Source organism: Carcharodon carcharias, assembly GCF_017639515.1.
Source record: "Carcharodon carcharias isolate sCarCar2 chromosome 35 unlocalized genomic scaffold, sCarCar2.pri SUPER_35_unloc_14, whole genome shotgun sequence".
NCBI classification, from domain to species: domain Eukaryota; kingdom Metazoa; phylum Chordata; class Chondrichthyes; order Lamniformes; family Lamnidae; genus Carcharodon; species Carcharodon carcharias.
Window position 1 is genome coordinate 93,762 of NW_024470706.1, and position 20,728 is coordinate 114,489.

The 20,728-nt window shown below is 49.2% G+C and overlaps 1 protein-coding gene across 1 annotated transcript; it reads right to left on the reverse strand.

Annotated features, from left to right (window-relative positions):
• Positions 1-14,650: 14,650 nt before the first annotated feature.
• LOC121274195 (zinc finger protein 664-like) lies at positions 14,651-20,207 on the reverse strand. The gene is made up of 2 exons (XM_041181392.1): positions 20,180-20,207; positions 14,651-17,258 (listed from the first exon to the last, which is right to left on the reverse strand). Exon 2 carries the CDS (start codon positions 17,247-17,249, stop codon positions 15,942-15,944), a length of 1,308 nt encoding a protein of 435 aa, XP_041037326.1. The 5' UTR covers positions 17,250-17,258; positions 20,180-20,207; the 3' UTR covers positions 14,651-15,941.
• Between the last annotated feature and the right edge of the window lie 521 nt (positions 20,208-20,728).

Below are 20,728 nucleotides of genomic sequence, written 5' to 3' on the forward strand. Positions count from 1 at the left end.
AAGACCTCTAGTTTTGGACTCCCACCTATAAGTGGGGAGACAGTGGTGGAGTGATAATGTCAATGTACTGGTAATCCAGGCTAATACTCTGGGGACATGGGTTCATAATCCTACAATTCAGTTAATAAATCTGGAATTAGAAAGCTAGTCTCAGTGATGGTAACCATGAAACTATTGTGTTTGTTGTTAAAACCTATCTGGTTCACTAATGCTCCTTAGGGAAAGAAATCTGCCATCTTTACCTGGTCTGGCCTATATTAGCAATGTAGTTGACTCTTAACTGCCTTTTGAAATGGCCTAGCAAGCCACTCAATTCAAGGGCAATTTGGGATGGGCAATGAATTCTGGCCTTGCCAGTGATGCCCACATCCCACAAGAGGAAAAATAAAATAACCTATCTATGTTGGATCCAGTTAGTAAGTGTCTTTCTAGCACTGCACTAAAGAACTCGGTCAGATCACCCCTCAGGCTTCCTTGACATCCTTTTTGTCAAATGGAGAGCAGAACTGCCCACACTATTCACTAATGCTGGCCCAAAATGCAGGGAGCACTGAGCTAGCAGCACAGTGGGAACAACATCATCGCGTAAGACTACTGTGGTTCTAGAAGGCAGCTGGCCACCATCTTCTCAAGAGACAACTCAATGCAGCCAAGCCAGCATCGCCAACATTTCGAGGAGGATTTTCTCTTTGAACTGCAGGTAATTCTCCAGGACACCTTGCATATTATTATCCAGTCGTCGTCACTGCCTAAGTGCCATATTGAATGGTCTAGGTCACATTGTCTTCCAAGCTTCCTAACCATAGCAACAGTGGACGACCTTGTTGCTGGAGTCCTGATTAAGTCAGTCTTTAATGCTGTCTTGCTGCTTCCTTCACTGTTGGCCTCTTGCACTGCCTCTGGTGGTGATTCAATGAACGGCATGACACTAGAAAGTTCTGAGGAGAAAAGGGACCTTGGTGTGTGTGTCCATAGGTCTCTGAAGGTAGAGGGGCATGTTAGTGGGGTGGTGAAAAAGGCATTTGGGACACTTGCCTTTATCAATCAAGGCATAGATTACAAAAGTAGGGAGGTCATGTTGGAGTTGTATAGAACCTTAATGAGGCCACAGCTGGAGTACTGTGTGCACTTCTGGTCGCCACATTATAGGAAGGATGTGATTGCACTGGAGGGGGTGCAGAGGAGATTCACCAGGATGTTGCCTGGGATGAAACATTTAAGTTATGAAGAGAGGTTGGATAGACTTGGGTTGTTTTCGTTGGAGCAGAGAAGACTGAGGGGTGACCTTATCGAGGTGGGCAAGATTATGAGGACAGCGTGGTTAGGGAGCAGCTGTTCCCCTTAGTTGAAGGGTCAGTCACGAGGGGACATAAGTTCAAGGTGAGGGGCAGGAGGTTTAGGGGGGATGTGAGGAAAAACGTTTTTACCCAAAAGGTGGTGAGGGTCTGGAATGCGCTGCCTGGGAGGGTGGTGGAGGTCGGTTGCCTCACATCCTTTAAAAAGTACCTGGATGAGCACTTGGCACATCATAACATTCAAGGCCATGGGCCAAGTGCTGGTAAATGGGATTAGGTAGGTAGGTCAGGTGTTTCTCACGTGTCGGTGCAGACTCGATGGGCTGAAGGGTCTCTTCTGCACTGTGTGATTCTGTGATTAGTCACTCCAACTCTTCTGCATGGATAACATGCTGGAAGATCTCCACTTTGTGTTCTTTTGATATTATTTAAGATTTGGCTTGTTCCTCTGGCCTCATTTCAGTTCTCCTTCATTAGCTCTTTTCTCCGCCCCATTTTGCCCTTGGGATCCTTCTTAAGCGCCACGTTTTAAAGTTGTTGATTTTCTTTATTTCCCTCTCTCCCAGTGTTCCAAGTTTCATATCTATAATACATTACGACCAGACAGGACATTTTAATACACCAATTCTCCTGAGAGGACTCAAACTGAATGTTGCTTAATTTTGTAAAAACACTTTTGGCTTGTTCAATCTTTGTTCAGCTTTTGACAGTGGATATCACTGAACTTCCTCAATAATTGAATTGATTGAGATGTTCTAACTTGCTGCCGTTTACTGGGATGTTGCAAACTGGAATGCCCTTTTTCTCATTCCCATAGTGTACATTTTCTTGCAGTTGAGTGTAAGCCCATATCTATCGCTTTCTCTTATGACTGTATCAATTAATTTTTGCAAGTCTTCATTTGTTGTTGTAAGTATGGCATTGTCAGCGTATCGGACTTTGTTGATGTCCCTCCTACTTTTATACCACCTGTCCCTTCACTTCCTCTGAGAATGCATTCACTGGATGGGGAGAAAGAGTCCAATGAGAGAACTCGGCTTTATCTAACCCTTGTTTGCAAAACGTTCCAATCTCTGAGTTTGTTCTCATATCTGATCATCGCTGTCTGATTCTAGTAAATATTCCCGATGAATCGAGCATCTTTCCAAAGCTCCTTGTGACTCCGCATGATAAGCTGTTGACTTAAACTGTTCTATCGTCCTTATCATTACTTCTTAAACAGCTGTGTCATACAATCGGATCAGCATTAAAATGTTATTTGCTTAGGTAAACCATAGCTTGCAAAATATTTAGTTAACTCTTCCACAATCTTCTTAGTTGTAATATTTCTTAAAGGTATCACTTTAGGAAACCTGGTAGACATATCCATTATTGTCAGTAAGTACTGGTTTTAGTCTTAGGGAGGGTTTCTACACAATCAGTCATGACCCTGGGAACAGGTTCTTCAAATGCTGGTATTGAGATGAAAGGTGCTGGCTTAATCACTGCTTGTGGTTTCCCTATCACCTAACATGTGTTACATGTCCTACAGAATTTGACTAAATCCCTAATCAATCCTGGCCAATAAAAATGTTCCTGTACTTTTGCCTGTGTCTTTCTAATTCCTAAATGTCCCTCAGTTGAATTTCATGAGCAATCCTCAGAATCTCATTTCTATACCCTAACGGGATAATAAGCTGATGTACCTCCCTCCACCTTTCATTTGCTGAGACATGATCCGGACTCCATTTTCTCATTAAAATATCACCCTTAAGGTAATAACATTCTGGAATGCATTTTGCCTCTGCTTCTGAGTAAGCTGCCTGATATAACTGCAGCTCAATTAACTGCCATGAGTTAAACACTTCAGCTGAATGATCCTATCTTGTTTCTCTCTGAACAATGTTATCAAACACAATGCCTGATAATTGGATTTCAATACCTTCTTCCTGCCTTTGAACTGCCTGTCCTTCTTGCTTTTCTTGCTTCAACCTGTGTGCCAGTGATCTTGTTATCACACAATCAGGAATCAATCCAGGATGCTGCTTTTGCAACACCTCTGTTGAAAGTACTTCTACAGACTGGTCAACTACAGTAGGAATCACCCACATTTGTGATCCAGCTATCTAATTACCCAGAATAAATTTAATCCCTACATTGGGCAATTTTTCCACTATCCCAACGGTCACTTCAGTTTTTCCACTTACTTTTTAAATTTACCTTCCACAATGGAATAGATTTAGCATGTTCATGAACCCCACTTATTATCACACATTCCTGCAATACTCACTCTGAATAACAATTATCACTATCCCACAACATTAAGGATTGACTAGCCCCTGTGTCTCTTAAAATTTGAACATCCTTACCTACTGCATCTGTACACATGGAAAGAATTTACCTTCATATACAAAGTCTTTAAACATTCCTGCAACCTGCCCCTCAGAATTCTCTTGGGTAAATTGTGAACACATTCTCCTTTTTAACTGCCAACATTTCGGTTAGAATCTCTCTCTCTTTTTCTCTTTCCTCCCTCTCTATCTTCACAGTTTCTAATCCCCTTTCCTGTTTTCTTTCTCTCTCCTGCTTTTCTGCCTGTTCCCTTTGGAATGCCCTTTCTCTTTCCTTTTCTTCCAATTCAATGGCTTTCATTTGCAACTGAATTTGAGCCCATTCCAATGAATCACCCCGTGGAGAACTCTGTCTCTCAGATATTCCTTCCAATTTCAAATGCTGTGCTGTCACTTAAATTGCATCTGATTTCCTAAACCCTGCAGGTAACCCCAATTGTAATTTATCCACCAACTCTTAACTTATTCTTGGGTACTTTCTGTAACCCAATTAGAGTTATGTCTTCTACTCGCAAACAAGTCTTAGCAATTACCAAAGCTATATTGCAGCCTCACCACTTTAAAAAAAACCTCATCAAAACCTACATTCAAAATGCTTCTCGTACTTGTAAGCTTAAGATTCACCAATCCAAAATATCAAGGAATTACAAATATATTCCCGCAAAGAGCCCCCAATTATTCTGACACAGTCAATGGTAAAGGCTGAGTTTCAAATCCCAGAGGGATAATTGAAACAACTGTCATAACCCATTTTTGCAAGTTATAGGTTTCAAGATGCAGGTTTTGAATTCAGTAGTAATAAGACCACCGAGTCTCAAGAGGTTTTTTAATAAAACTAAATTAAACATTTATTAATACAAGAAATATTGTAAGCACATACATATATCAACAAAATTACTACTGTAATAACTACAAAAATTCTCTAATTAATCTGACTCTCAGTTGGGCCCCCGGTAAGGCAACAGTAAAACACATAGATTTAAACAGACCCCTGGCAAAGAAGACCCTGGAGCGTCACATTCAAAATGAGTTTCTTTCAGCTTTGGGTCCTTGCAGACAGACTTGAGGCTTACAGGCTGGAGGCTTTAATTCTTAGAATCCCTCCTCCTTTTTCCAACAGCATTCTCTTCCTTTCTACATATTTTTCCTCTTTGATTGCAAATTCTCATTGTATCACTAGGTTTTTTTAAACTTTAAATCGTCTAACAATAAAACCCTTTCATAATAGCCACTTTTTTTAGTAAGCTTCTGAGCTTCACCTGGTTAGGTGTAAGATTTCACCTGCTTTTTTGAATGAACCATTTAAAAATGAAAATTGGCCCCTTTACACTTCACCTTTTATTTCTCTATGTTTATCTAATTACCATTTCAAACCTACTTCCCTTCTATACACCGAAGCCACTAGGCCAGCAGGCTTTAATCCAATTAAGACACACACATACACACACACACACATACCTAGATACAGTTACCACTAAACTCTATTTTAAAACAATTTCCAATAACATTATATATACATTATCATATCTTCTTGATAGGGTGTATATGTGCATAAGACATTAAAGGTGGCCAGACAGGTCGAGAGATCAGTTAATAATGTGTTACAGACAGGAGGGTGTTTAATTTAAATAGTCCTGATTTCTCCGCTCATCACCCCTCTGTAAACAGAAAGAGGTTTTGATTTGTTTCCTCCTTTATAAGCAGCGGCATGTTTCCGAAACCCTCAGTTTTGGTGTGATCCAATTTCTATTAATAACCCCACAGCAAACTCAAGATAGGGTAAACTCAGAGGGTTAGTTTATTTGCACACACACTCAAAACATGGGGGGTGGGGGGTGGTATTGTCGCTACATAGCCCCTGTGTGTTCAGGTGATAAAAGCTGAATAAAGAAAGATTTACTGGTTAAAGACCAGAGAGAAAAGAATTATTGTTTTATGTGAGTCCAGAGTCCAGGATAAATGTCCAATGGTGAATTTCTTCACAGATGTCGGCAGGTTGAAGGCTGATGCTGAATAATTCACTTTTCCAGAATGGTTTCCTCCCACAATGAGATAGGCATGCAGAGGTGAATAAGTCTTGTTAGTGATGGTATAGAAGTTCAGAAGTTCCAGTAGTGTAGATGGGGGCAGGCATTCAAAACTGGACAGAGTCCTTCTTCTGAACTGCTGCTTGATAGATGGAAGATGGCAGACTGAGCTTTGCAGTACAGAAAGACAGTATAACTGGTTCTCCCAGCTAGGAGGAGTGGGGCCGGAGTAATGTCACATGGCTCCTACCTCTCCACTTTAGCTTTGACAAAGGGTGCATTTTTTTTTGTCTGGGTTCCTGAGATTGTTAATGTTCAAACCATTATGTCAACCATAAAAGCTTCCAATTGCTGAATGTCCAGCTGGTGTCTGACCACCACAAACGCATCCTATAGATCTGCGCATGGTTCCCAGAGAGTGTCCACAACTATTACATTCCCAGTAGGTCTCAGATTCCTGATGTCTTCCAGGATCCACAGAGGCTGCAGGATTGGCTCCTTGGGGACAAGGGCTACCTGCAAAGGACATGGTTATTGATGCCTGTGTGGCATCCCCAGAATATAGCAGACAGAAGATACAGTGAGGCTCATGCTGCATCTTGAACTTTGATGGAGCAAAGCATCAGAATGTTGAAAATGAGGTTCCAGTGCCAGAATCGGACTGATATACAGTCCACAGAGGGTGTCACACCCTGTCATCACCTGCCATGCCCTTCACAACCTGGTGCTGAAACAGGGAGAGAAGCTGGCTGAGGAGGAGATGCAGGCCTCCTTCGATGAGGAGGGTGTCGACAGGGATGAGAGTGAGGAGGTCCTCGAAGGTGAAGATGACAGTGATGAGGCCATTGCGCTGGCCAGACGAGGCTGGTGCGCTTGGGAGGCCCTTATAGCTGCTAGATTTGTGGATGATGATGATGATGACATGCAGTGAGGAGACACCATAGATCCTCACATTGCATCTGTGAACATTTGACTCCTGTCAAGTTGATGGCAGCCCACATACCCTCTGTGATAAGGCTCCTGTCATGGAGATGCAGCGAATGCCCATTGTCCCTACTTTCCTGGAGGATGATGATGACATGCGGTGGGGACACTTCATAGATCCCCACATGGCTAATATGAACGCCTGACTCTCATCTGGCTGATGGCACCTTGCTTGCGCTCTCTGAACAGGACCATATCATGGGGATGCAGCAGGGAAGCTTTAACTTCTCTTGATCTTATGGCATCCTTCGTGAGCTGAACCCTTCAGGACCTCACTGTCACCGGACACAAATGCTGATGAGAATGGGGGGTAGGCCGGCTCCTCAAAGGTGCTGGGATCACACAGAAAGAATGGTGGAACTCTGTGACGCTGGCCCTGGACATTCTGGCAGCGATGATAAGCCCCATCGAGGTGCAGGCATGATTGATGTGTCCAGTGACTGTGAAAGCTGCACCATCAGTGTGCTGGGAAGGTTGTGGAAAGCACAGGGGAGAGGCTCTGGACTGAGACACTTGCCTTTATCTTGTGCAGGGACCAAGGTTTCACATCTCAGCAACACAAACACTGCTCATCAGAACAAGGAACCATAGGCAAGGAGACATTCTTGGGAGTTTATTTACAATAGTGAACATTATGTACAAGTGATTAACACCCGTGCCCAGGCTGTCCAACTATATCTTCTTAACCTTGCTAACCCTGCCGCTACATCTTGGCGTTCTCCTGACATCCACAGCACAGGCGGAGGCAGCTGACTGACTGCTACAACCGGTCCGTGATGACCTCGATGGACATCCTCTGGAGGGCCGAGACCTGGACCTGCCCCGACCTGCTTTTGGGGTCCTGCTGTGCGGCAGTGGCAGCCTCCTCATTCTGTGGAGCTGGGGCTGCTGAGGTCACAGGAAGAGAGGATTCCAGTAGGCTGGACACTCCTGGAGTCACCTGGGTGGATGGGCCTGGGGTATGCACCTCCTCCCTATGGGTGTCTGAGGGTGGCAACCTGTAACTGGTAGAGTGTCACAGGGATCAGTGCTGGGACCACAGTTATTTACAATATATATTAAGGACTTGGATGAGGGCAGTCAATGTACTATCGCCAAGTTTGCAGATGACACAAAAATAGGTGGGAAGGCAAGTGGTGAGGATGACACAAGGAGTCTAAAGAGGGACATAGACAGGTTAAGTGAGTGGGCAAAAACTTGGCAGATGGAATATAATGTGGGAAAATGTGAGGTTATGCACTTTGGCAGGAAGAATAGAGGAGCTGAATTTTATTTAAATGGAGAAAGACTGCAGAAAGCTGCAGTACAGAGGGATTTGGGAGTCCTCATGCATGAATCAGAAAAAGCTAACATCCAAGTTCAGCAGATAATAGGGAAGGCAAATGGAATGTTGGCCTTTATTTCAAAGGGAATGGAGTATAAAAATAGGGAAGTCTTGCTAAAGCTATACAAGGCATGAGTTAGACCACACCTAGAATACTGTGAACAGTTTGGTCCCATTATCTAAGGAAAGATATACTGGCATTGGGGGCAGTCCAGAGAATGAGATCCCAGGTATGGAGGGATTTTCTTGAGGAGAGGTTGAGTGGATTGGGCCTGTACTCATTGGAGTTTAGAAGAATGAGAGGTGACCTTATTGAAACGTATAATATTCTTAGGGGGCTTGACAGTGTAGATGCTGAGAGGTTGTTTCCTCTTGTGGGAGACTCTTGGCACAGAGGGCATAATCTCAGAGTAAAGAGTTGCCCATTTAAGACAGAGATGAAGAGGAATTTCTTCTCTCAGAGGGTGGTCAATCTGTGGGATTCTTTACTGCAGAGGGCTGTAGGGGCTGGGTGGTTAAGTATATTCAAGGCTGAGATAGAAAGATTTTTAATCAGTAAGGGAATCAAGGGCTATGGGGAAAAGGCAGGGAAGTGGAGTTGAGGATTATCAGATCAGCCATGATCCCATTGAATGGTGGAGCAGACTGGATGGGCTGAATGGCCTACTTAGTCACCATCCTCCACAGATCTTGCGTCTATGAGGGCTTCCCGAGTACCCCTGCCTCATCTGGCCAGTGTGATGGCCTCATCGCCAGCATCCTTGCCTTTAAGGACCTCATCATCATCATCTTTGACATCCTCCTCATTGGAGGATTTATGCAGCTCCTCCATCTCCTCCTCAGCCAGGTCCTTCTCACCCACCCCCTCCACCCCCATTGCAGCACCAAGTTGTGGAGTGTGCAGCAAGCTACGATGATGCGTGACACCCTCAGTGGACTGTATTGCAGTGCTCCACCATACCTATCGAGGCACCAGAACCTCGTTTTCAAATACCTATTACTTCCTCCACCAAATTCTGGGTTGTGGCATGAGCTTTGTTATACCGTCTCTTTGCTGCAGCCTGAGGCCTCTGCATGGGTGTCATCAGCCACGTCCTCTGTGGGTAGCCCTTGTCCCCGAGGAGCCAACCCTACAGCCTTTGTGGACCCTGGAAGATGTCAGGGATCTGAGACCTGCTAAGGATGTGGGAGTCATGGATGGTCCCTGGGAATCATGCGCGGACCTGCAGGATGTGTTTGTGGTGGCCACACGCCTGCTGAACATTCAGCAAGTGGAAGCCCTTGCAGTTAACATCGTTGACTGCTTGTTGCCACTGAGATCCACGTACCATGAGTGAAGTCGATGGCACACTGCACCTGTGGAAAACCTGAGATCTGCACAAGTCCCAGCTATCTTTCTTCCTGGTCCCAGGTGACATGCACAAAATTCAGTGCCTTTGCGAAGATGGCGTCTGTGACCTCCTGGATACACTTGTGTGTGGAGGCTTGCGAGATCCTGCATGACCTGCACAGGTGACCTACATATGGAGCCCTGGAAGGAACCACTGGCCTAAAAATTGAGTGCCACAGTCACTTGCACAGCCGCTGGCAGTGGATGCCCTCTGTGTCCCTTGGCATCAAATCCTGCAACTGGTGGCATATGTGACCATCTAGTTCCCTTCGGCAACACTGGTTGTCAGTCATCTGAAGGAATGCAGGTGCCTCCAGAGACACCGGATCTAGTGAGGCGCCTATAAGCGCCGGCTCGCTGTGGATCTACAGTTGCGTGCACAGCAGGCCCTGCTGCCCCTTCATCTTGAGGGAGGTGCTCCACCCTTTGCCAAGCCAGGAGCCTCCGCTGCTGTCTTCTTCTCTGATCTCTGTAAGCCATGAGGCATACCGCTAGATCACCAGGTGCCATGATCCTGATGTTCGCCTCCTGCAGGATTAAAGAGAGAGAGAGATGGGTTAGCATGGGTGTACTATGAACCTCTCTCGGTTAAGTCTTAAGGCCCTTTCACGTATGCAGGAGAGTGCTGGCCACCACTTGGATGGCCAGTGTGTAGTGCACTCAATGGCTGTCTGAAACCCCACCCACCTCTGCCCCACTCCACTTGACTGATTGGCGGAACCTTCGGCCATTGGTTGCATGCTGTGCTCTCAGCTCAAGCATTCTCCTAGCCTGTACTGCAAGGCTGCACTGTTAGTTTGAGCCGTAATGGATTCTGGTCCACACCTTAATAAAGACATTGCAAGCGGCTGTGAGTGCCTCCACCAGTGACTGCGCCATGGTCACCTATTGCAAGGGGATTGTACAACTTGCCCAGTCAGCCCATTGCTCTGATGTCCCCATTAATTTGCAGTCTGCATCCGAGGTGGGGAGAGGTTCTGGTGCATTTGGTGGCACTTTCATGTTTTTGCACTGCTTGAGTGGGCAGAAAAGTTTCAGAGGCCCAACTCCAAGCATATCAATGGGGCTGCAGCTGAATGGTCTCAGTGTGACCACTTCCGTCACTCCCCTCCTCCAGACATGCGCTTGAAAATATTGTTCAGTCTGTTCATGCTGCTTTGCCCCTCAACACCACTCCCCGTCATGTGCTTGAGTGTGTCCTTCAGTCTGTGTGTGCTTCCTTACCCCCCAGCCCACCCCAGTATGACCTGCACTGGAGCCCTTGCCCTGGCATTGCACTGAAAGCTATCCGGGAAAAAGTGACTTACCTGTGCCCCCGTGAATGCCTCTTCCTTGATGTCCTACAAGGTTGTGTGCACTCACCTCCGATTTCCCCCTCGAAGTTAAGGTCACCTGGTGCAAACCTTTTAAAGGCAGTCGTGAAGCAGGCTATTTTGAAGTCACACCGACATGGGTGGTAAATTTGACATGGAGGAATGATTCCAGTGGGCAGGGCTTACAATTAAGTGTAAATATATTGAAATGATGTTCCCAACTTGCGGGGGCAGCAAACACAGCCCGCCATTGATGGGTGGAGCAGACGATTGCAAATTGGATTCATGATGGCATAAAGCCAATTTTTGGCTGTCTTGCATGGTTATACATCTTTTCCTCCTGTCATTCAGCATTCCAAAGGGACCATTGCCTCCACGACACCCTGTCCACTTCTCATTCAACCCCCAACACCCTTATTCCTTCCCACAGCACCTTTACATGCAAATGCAGAAGCTTCAACACTCTATCACCTCCTCTCCCCTTCTGGTCCAAGGTGCGAAACACTCCTTCCAGGTGAAATAGTCATTTACTTGTACTTCTTTCAATTTAGTATAGTGTATTCACTGCTAACAATAGGGTCTCCTCTACACTGGGGAGACCAAATGCCGATCAAGTGACCACTACGCAAAATACCTCCATTCAGTCCAGAAGCTTTACCCTGAACTTCTAGTGGCCTCACATTTTCAGTCACCAACTTGCTCTCATGCTGACACCTCTGTCCCTGGCTTACTGCAGTGTTCAAATGAAGCTCAACATAAGCTCGAAGAACAGCTCATTTTTTGATTATGCACTTTACAACCTTCTGGACTCAATGTTGAGTTCAACCATTTTAGACTGTAATCTTTGCCTCCTTTTCTTTGCATGTTTCAGTCTTATCATTTTCCTCATTTTTACTTTCCGATGTCAATTGTTCATTATTCTGCCGTTCACACCTCTTCTGGGCACACCTTTAGTTTCTTTATTTGTCCCATTACCATTCCCTTTGGTTCTGCCCCATCAGCTCTTTTATCATTTCTCCTGTCTTCCACCCCATTACAGACCTTCTCTTTTGTTCATTTTCCATTCTCCCCCATTTATCTATTACATTTCTAACTTTTCCCAGTTCTGATGAGGTCATTGGCCTGAACCTAATCTGTTTCTCTACCAATGCTACCAGATCTGCTGATTATTTCCAACATTTGCTGTCTTTAGTTCAGATTTCCATGAGTTGCCAGTGTTTTGCTTTTGTTCCAATGTTCTATCCTTCACTGCCTGGCTATTGAAGTACTCACAGGCTGATGTGGTGATAATTGGTCAGATTGGATTTTTCCAGCTTTTTATACAGGATCTACCTGGATATTTTTCACATTGTTGGGTAGTTGTACTGGAACAGCTTCACTTGAAGTACAACTAAGTCTTGGGACACCAGTAGTCAGAACTAAGATGCTGTCAGGGCTCATAGCCTTAGATGTATCCAGTGCAAATTGACTGAAGCCTGGTGTCTGTGATGGTGGGGACCTCAAGGAGATGCAAGGACAGAAGAGCTTTGATCTGATCCATTGACTGTGGAATTGCTTACCTTTGTCTATAGCATGCTGCTTTTCTGTTTAGTACCAGTGCAGTCCTTTCATAGCACTTCATTTTTAGGCATGCCTGGTGCTGCTCCTTGTATGTTCTCCTGCACTCATTATTGAACCAGGATTAAAAGCAAAATACTGCGGATACTAGAAATCAGAAACAAATCAAAAATAGCTGGAAAAACTCAGCAGGTCTGACAGCATTTGCGGAGAGGAATACAGTTAACATTTTGAGTCAGTATGACTCTTTATCAGAACCAGGATTGTACCCCTGGCTTGAGAGTAACACTAGACTGAGGGATATCCTGAGCCATAAGTTTGTAGTGAAACACATCTGTTGCTGTTGATTATCCTCAATGTCTCCAATGCCTTGCTTTGAACTGCTGGATCTGTTCTGAATTTATCCATTTAGTATGGTAATAGTGATTATGGTAATTATGGTAATTATGATTATGATTATGATTATGAAATGGTAACAGAGATTACCATCTTTGGGTTCCTGTTCTTTTTCCTAGCTCCTGAAATTCTGCCTGTAGGATCTCAACCTTTACTTGTCTTTGGTTCCAACATGGTCCACAACTTCTGATTTGATGCAAGTTAAAATATGCAAAAGATTTTTGCTTGACCTACAGTTTATGAAGGGTGGAAGGAAGTGTCTGTTATTTTGACAATTCAAGAATGATAATGTTTGTAATTAGATATCCTTTATAGAGTCAGAAGTCTACAGACAGAAAAAGGCCCTTTGGCTCATCGAGTCTGTGCCGGTCAAACAAGTACCTAACTATTCTAATCCCATTTTCCAGCACTAGGTCCCATGGCCTTGTCTGCCATGGCATCGCAAGTGCACATCCAAATACTTCTTAAATGTTATGAGGGTTTCTGCCTCTATCACCCTTTCAGGCGGTAGGTTCCAGATTCCCACCACCCTCTGGGTGAAAAAATTCTTCCTCACATCCCCTCTAAATCTCCTGCCCCTTACCTTAAATCTATGTCCCCTGGTTATCGATCCCTCCACCAAGGGGAAATGTTCCTTCCTGTCTACCCTATCTATGCCCATCATAATTTTATACACCTCAATCATGTCTCCCCCAATCTCCTCTGCTCCAGGGAAAATAACCCGAGTCTCCAATCTCTCCTCATAACTAAAACTCTCCAGCCCAGGCAACATCCTGGTAAATCTTCTCTGCACTCTCTTTCGTGCAATCACATCCTTCCTATAATGCGGATTCCAGAACTGCACACAATGCCCTAGCTATGACCTAACCAGTGTTTTATACAGTTCCAGCGTAACCTCCCTGCCTTGGCTAATAAAGGCAAGCATCCCATATGCCTTCTTAACCACCTTATCTACCTGTCCAGCTACCTTAAGGGACCGGTGGACATACACACCAAGGTCCCTCTGATCCTCGGTAGTTCCCAGGTCCTATTCATCGTGTATTCCCGTGCCTTGTTTGTCCTGCCCAAGTGCATCACCTCACATTTATCCGGACTAAATTCCATTTGCCACTGATCAGCCCATCTTTATCCTCCTGTAATCAAAGGCTATCCTCCTCACTATCTACCACCCCACCAATTTTCGTGTCATCCGCAAACTTAATGATCAATCCTGCTACATTCAAGTCTAAATTTATATATACCACAAACAGCAAGGGACCCAACACCAATCCCTGTGGAACCCCAAAGGACACAGGCATCCAGTCACAAAAACACCCCTCGATCATCACCCTCTGCTTTCTGCCACTCAGCCAATTCTGGATCCAATTTGCCTTGGATCCCATGGGCTCTTATCTTCCTTATCAGTCTCCCATGTGGGACCTTATCAAAAGCCTTGCTGAAGTCTAAGTAGACTATGTCAAATACGTTGCCCTTACCAACACACCTGGTCACCTCTTTGAAAAATTCAATCAAATTGGTCAGCCATGCCCTCCCTTTAACAAAACCATGCTGACTGTCCTTGATTAACCCCTGCCTTTCCAAGTGTGGATTAATTCTGTCCCTCAGGATTGATTCCAATAGCTTCTCCACCACTGAGCTTAGGCTGACAGGCCTATACATAAAATACTGTTAATTTACTTAATTAATGCTCAACAAAATTGTCTGTTTGCCTCAGCCTTAGACTGAGGAGCTGTTCATTGAATCTGACAACCAAATATGAGATCATGTGACAACTATTCAGCCTTTCAATCAGAGCACAGTTGATCTTTCACCGACCTGCCAGTAAGCAGTGTGTGACAAGGGGCGGGGTTTCTGTTTGACCCTTGGGATCACTACATCTATCAAAATACGGGTAGGAAGGGGTGCACTCCGGATCGTAAGGGACAGCAGGCCCAAGTACAGAGGACAAATGTTTAGCATCAAAAATCTGAACAATACAAAGCTGGGATGTCACCTTTATTATGTTAAAAAAACGCATGCAGCTTGTGACCGAAAAATCCACTGAAACCAACGCCCTCTCGTCCGTTGGCGTTCCTGAGTGCTGAGGAACTCTCCTATACTGTCCTGGTACAGAGGAAGGCTGCTGGTGAGGCGCCCAGCTGCCACACATTCATTTCCTCTCGTGCAAGATGGCAGATGGGCAACCAGGCTCTCGTGGCCATTAAAAGTGTGGGTAAGGTCTGACAGGTGCATCTAGCTCCCATATCCAATGGCCAGCTGTGTGATGTTGCTGCTGCACTCCTGATGTTTATGATCTCGACACAAAAAGGGGCTGCAGCCTGCTTTGTCGGGACAGTGAGCTTTAAGTCACAATTCATTTCCAAGGTGTGGCCCAAAGGTCCCGTGGGTGAAAAGAGCTAATCAAAGAAATGTTTTGCTTCAGTCTTGTCCAAACAGGTGCCTCGGGCATCTTGTGGATTTATGCCTTTCGTTCCACCGGATTTCTGTTGGCCTCTTTCATCTCATTCACCTTCAGTTCTCCTTTTTGCTCTTAATCTGCTCCCAACTCCCTGGCTCTTGCTTAGGAAGCAACATCTTAATTGGACATTTTCAAGGAGCCAGCAGAGGCACAACAGCCCTAACAGCCTCCTTCTGTGTTTGTCTCATTCCATGAACTTCTAGTTACGAAGAAGTCATTGATCTGAAATGTGAACCCTGGCTCCCTTGGTGTGAGCCAGACAGACTCCCTTACTGACCTGCTGATCTTTACTTCAGGCTTCCAACATCTGCAGTACTTTGCTTTTTGTTTCCGTCACTGCCACTGACATGGTTGGAAAGATGGGTTAAACCAGCGAATTTGGTGCTGGACTGGATTCAGGCTATTGAGAGGCGCAGTGCAGAAGGGGAGGGCGCATCGTGAAACCCAGTGGAGACCGGCAAGAGGGACTCTGTAAAAAGGGAACTGCATCCTTTTCAAAATCAGCAGGGAGTGTGTAGGGAATAGGGTGTGTGGAAAGTTGAAGATAGTAAATTAGTCACTGGAGGAGGAGAGGCATTGCTGGCTGGGGTGAAGTGGGCTGTCCAAGCTCGCTACCCGACCTTGCTTGCACCTCCAAGGGTTGGATCGATGTTTCCATAAATCAATAGTCCTTCCCCTAGGGCTTACACTGCCAGATCTAATTTCTCTGTGGATAGCCTGCAGAAAGCGAGAGTCTACCGCAACGACGTGACTAGGTAAAACTCCAGGTTAATGCACCATCCAGTCCAGTCGCTGCACTTGATATGTTGTCATCTCCTGGAGCTTGCAGAGATTTCTTTGGTTGTCCCTCCTAGCCGCCGGTATCCTTTAATGGCTGCTCCCTGGCATGTGCGCGCCGCCGGTGACGGTACAGATTGGAGGAGTCGTTGAAGGACTTGCCAAGGTGCAGCAGCGGTAGGGCCTGTCGCGTTTGTGGGTGCCCTCGTGTCGGCGGAGGCTGCAGGGGTCGCCGAAGCGCCGGTCGCACGCCGAGCAGGGGTACGGCCAGCCCTGGGCATGGCTGCACCGATGGGCTGCCAGGCCGGAGAGCTGGCGGAAGGCACGCAGGCAGGCAGCGCACTGGAAGGGCTTCTCGCCGGTGTGGGTGCGCCGGTGGGCCGCCAGGTTGGATGACTGGGCGAATTCCCGGCCACACTGGGGGCACTGGAAGGGCTTCTCGCCGGTGTGGGTGCGATGGTGGGCCGCCAGGTTGGACAGCTGACCGAAAGCCCGGCCGCATTCAGGGCACCGGAAGGGCTTGGCGCCCTGGTGGGTTAGCTGGTGCTTGCGAAGCCTGGCCAGCTGGCTGAAGGCCTTGCCGCACGGGTGGCAGGGGAAGGGCTTCTCACCCGTGTGGATCCGCAGGTGCAGTGCCAGCGTGGAAGCCCCTCGGAAACCCTTCCCACAGACCAGGCAGGGGAAGGGCCGCAGGTCAGTGTGGCTACGCTGGTGGGTGGCCAGGGTGGAAGACTGGCTGAATCTCTTGCCACATTCAGAGCACTGATAGGGCTTCTCACCCGTATGGGTGCGGAGGTGAGAGGCCAGGGTGGAGGAGCGGCCGAAGCCCTTGGCACAGTGGGGGCAGCAGAAGGGTTTCTCGCCAGTGTGGCAGCGCTGGTGGGTGAGCAGGTGAGAGGACTGACTGAACTCTTTGCCGCACACTGAGCACTGATAGGGCTTCTCGCCGGTGTGGGTGCGGAGGTGTGTGGCCAGGGTGGAGGAGCGGCCGAAGCCCTTGGCACAGTGGGGGCAGCGGAAGGGCCTCTCTCCAGTGTGGCAGCGCTGGTGGGTCAGTAGGTTAGTGGAGCGGCCAAAACCTTTGCCACAGACCGGGCAGCAGAAGGGCTTGTGCCCAGGGCATTGGTGGACGGCCAAAGCGGGCTGCCGGCTGAATTCCCTCCCGCAGGCCCGGCACCGGTGCAGCCTTTCCCCAGAGTGGACCCGATGGTGCCGCTTGAGATGGGAGTTCTGCCTGAAGCTCTTGCCACATTCCGAACACATGAAGCTCATCGGGCCCTCTCGGGTACCCGGCTGGGACTCGAACTCCTGGAGAGCGCGAAGAGGACTTGGATTGCCCAGCGCGTCGGCTGGCTGAAGGCTGGACTTGGTCCAGGGCTCATCCTCCATGAGTGCCATTGGTAGCTCCTAAGACAGAAACGCCAGATACTTTTATTACTGGTTGTAGTGAAGTTCTCACCTGCTCTCATGTCCGTCCCTCATTGTTTGCAACTCCCGTGGGTTTTCAGTCCCAGAATACTTTCTAAAAATTGTTTCTCATTGATTTGCCCACCCCAACCCACTGCAAGAAAGTTCCGTCTCGCTCACTTTTACCCACTCTTGACGGTATTTACACTGAGGGAGGATGAAAGGCTGACTGAGAAGAGAAATATCAAAGGGAGAGGGAGAGGGAGAGGAGGAGACGGAGAGAGGCGCGGCAGGAGGAAAATTCCCCAACCTATCCTCCCATTCCCCCTGCCCCAAAGTTATCTCCCCCCTCCCCCCCGTTCTCCAACATTCTCTCCCCCCTCCCCCACCGTTCTCCAACATTCTCTCTCCCCCCTCCCCCCGTTCTCCAACATTCTCTCTCCCCCTCCCCCCGTTCTCCAACATTCTCTCTCCCCCTCATCCCCCGTTCTCCAACATTCTCTCTCCCCCCCCCCCGTTCTCCAACATTCTCTCTCCCCCTCCCCCCGTTCTCCAACATTCTCTCTCCCCCTCCCCCCGTTCTCCAACATTCTCTCTCCCCCCTCCCCCCGTTCTCCAACATTCTCTCTCCCCCCTCCCCCCGTTCTCCAACATTCTCTCCCCCCGTCCCCCGTTCTCCAACATTCTCTCTCCCCCCTCCCCCCGTTCTCCAACATTCTCTCTCCCCCCTCCCCCCGTTCTCCAACATTCTCTCTCCCCCTCCCCCCGTTCTCCAACATTCTCTCTCCCCCTCCCCCCGTTCTCCAACATTCTCTCTCCCCCCTCCCCCCTGTTCTCCAACATTCTCTCTCCCCCCTCCCCCCGTTCTCCAACATTCTCTCTCCCCCTCCCCCCGTTCTCCAACATTCTCTCTCCCCCCTCCCCCCGTTCTCCAACATTCTCTCTCCCCCCTCCCCCCGTTCTCCAACATTCTCTCTCCCCCCTCCCCCCTGTTCTCTAACATTCTCTCTCCCCCCTCCCCCCGTTCTCCAACATTCTCTCTCCCCCCTCCCCCCTGTTCTCCAACATTCTCTCTCCCCCCTCCCCCCGTTCTCCAACATTCTCTCTCCCCCCTCCCCCCGTTCTCCAACATTCTCTCTCCCCCCTCCCCCCGTTCTCCAACATTCTCTCTCCCCCCTCCCCCCGTTCTCCAACATTCTCTCTCCCCCTCCCCCCGTTCTCCAACAGTCTCTCTCCCCCCTCCCCCCGTTCTCCAACATTCTCTCTCCCCCCGTTCTCCAACATTCTCTCTCCCCCCTCCCCCCGTTCTCCAACATTCTCTCTCCCCCCTCCCCCCGTTCTCCAACATTCTCTCTCCCCCCGTTCTCCAACATTCTCTCTTCCCCCTCCCCCCGTTCTCCAACATTCTCTCTCCCCCCTCCCCCCGTTCTCCAACATTCTCTCTCCCCCCTCCCCCCGTTCTCCAACATTCTCTCTACCCCCGTTCTCCAACATTCTCTCTCCCCCCTCCCCCCGTTCTCCAACATTCTCTCTCCCCCCGTTCTCCAACATTCTCTCTCCCCCCGTTCTCCAACATTCTCTCTCCCCCCCTCCCCCCGTTCTCCAACATTCTCTCTCCCCCCTCCCCCCGTTCTCCAACATTCTCTCTCCCCCCTCCCCCCGTTCTCCAACATTCTCTCTCCCCCGTCCCCCCGTTCTCCAACATTCTCTCTCCCCCGTCCCCCCGTTCTCCAACATTCTCTCTCCCCCGTCCCCCCGTTCTCCAACATTCTCTCTCCCCCCGTTCTCCAACATTCTCTCTCCCCCCTCCCCCCGTTCTCCAACATTCTCTCTCCCCCCTCCCCCCGTTCTCCAACATTCTCTCTCCCCCCTCCCCCCGTTCTCCAACATTCTCTCTCCCCCCTCCCCCCGTTCTCCAACATTCTCTCTCCCCCCTCCCCCGTTCTCCAACATTCTCTCTCCCCCCTCCCCCCGTTCTCCAACATTCTCTCTACCCCCGTTCTCCAACATTCTCTCTCCCCCCTCCCCCCGTTCTCCAACATTCTCTCTCCCCCCGTTCTCCAACATTCTCTCTCCCCCCGTTCTCCAACATTCTCTCTCCCCCCCTCCCCCCGTTCTCCAACATTCTCTCTCCCCCCTCCCCCCGTTCTCCAACATTCTCTCTCCCCCGTCCCCCCGTTCTCCAACATTCTCTCTCCCCCGTCCCCCCGTTCTCCAACATTCTCTCTCCCCCCTCCCCCCGTTCTCCAACATTCTCTCTCCCCCCTCCCCCCGTTCTCCAACATTCTCTCTCCCCCCTCCCCCCGTTCTCCAACATTCTCTCTCCCCCTCCCCCCGTTCTCCAACATTCTCTCTCCCCCCGTTCTCCAACATTCTCTCTCCCCCCCTCCCCCCGTTCTCCAACATTCTCTCTCCCCCGTCCCCCCGTTCTCCAACATTCTCTCTCCCCCGTCCCCCCGTTCTCCAACATTCTCTCTCCCCCCGTTCTCCAACATTCTCTCTCCCCCCTCCCCCCGTTCTCCAACATTCTCTCTACCCCCGTTCTCCAACATTCTCTCTCCCCCCTCCCCCCGTTCTCCAACATTCTCTCTCCCCCCGTTCTCCAACATTCTCTCTCCCCCCTCCCCCCGTTCTCCAACATTCTCTCTCCCCCTCCCCCCGTTCTCCAACATTCTCTCTCCCCCCTCCCCCCGTTCTCCAACATTCTCTCTCCCCCCTCCTCCCGTTCTCCAACATTCTCTCTCCCCCCTCCTCCCGTTCTCCAACATTCTCTCTCCCCCCGTTCTCCAACATTCTCTCTCCCCCCTCCCCCCGTTCTCCAACATTCTCTCTCCCCCTCCCCCCGTTCTCCAACATTCTCTCTCCTCCCGCCGTCACCAACATTCGTTAACGGTTTTTCCGCGCGAGTAACGGCCACTGACCCTGCTCCGCCTCCCGCCCCCTGACACCTGATTGGTCAGGCCGATTGACAACTCCGGCAGCCAATCATTCCCGGGATTGCCAGGGCTTTAGACGGTCAACCTGACTCAGCGGCCAATCAACGCCATCCGCCCGCCTGGCGGGAAAGTGCCTCCGCCCCGCCCCGTTGCCCCGATCATCGCCCATCTCCCCATTACATGTGCCCGTGACCCCCAGCTTCCTGGGAACCCCCAACCCCCCCCATCCCTTCCCCTGAACCCCCCATCCCTCCCCCCCCGAACCCTCCCCTCCCGCCCCCCGAAACCTCCTGATCACTTCCCCCCAACCCCCCATCCCGACCCCCCCATCCCTCCCCCCCCGACCCCCCATCCCTCCCCCCAACCCCTCATCCCTCCACCCCCTGGCCCCCCCATCCCCCCCGACCCCCCCATCCCTTCCCCTGAACCCCCCATCCCTCCCCCCCCGAACCCTCCCCTCCCATTCCCCCCCCGAAACCTCCTGATCACTTCCCCCCAACCCCCCATCCCGACCCCCCGACCCCCCCATCGCTA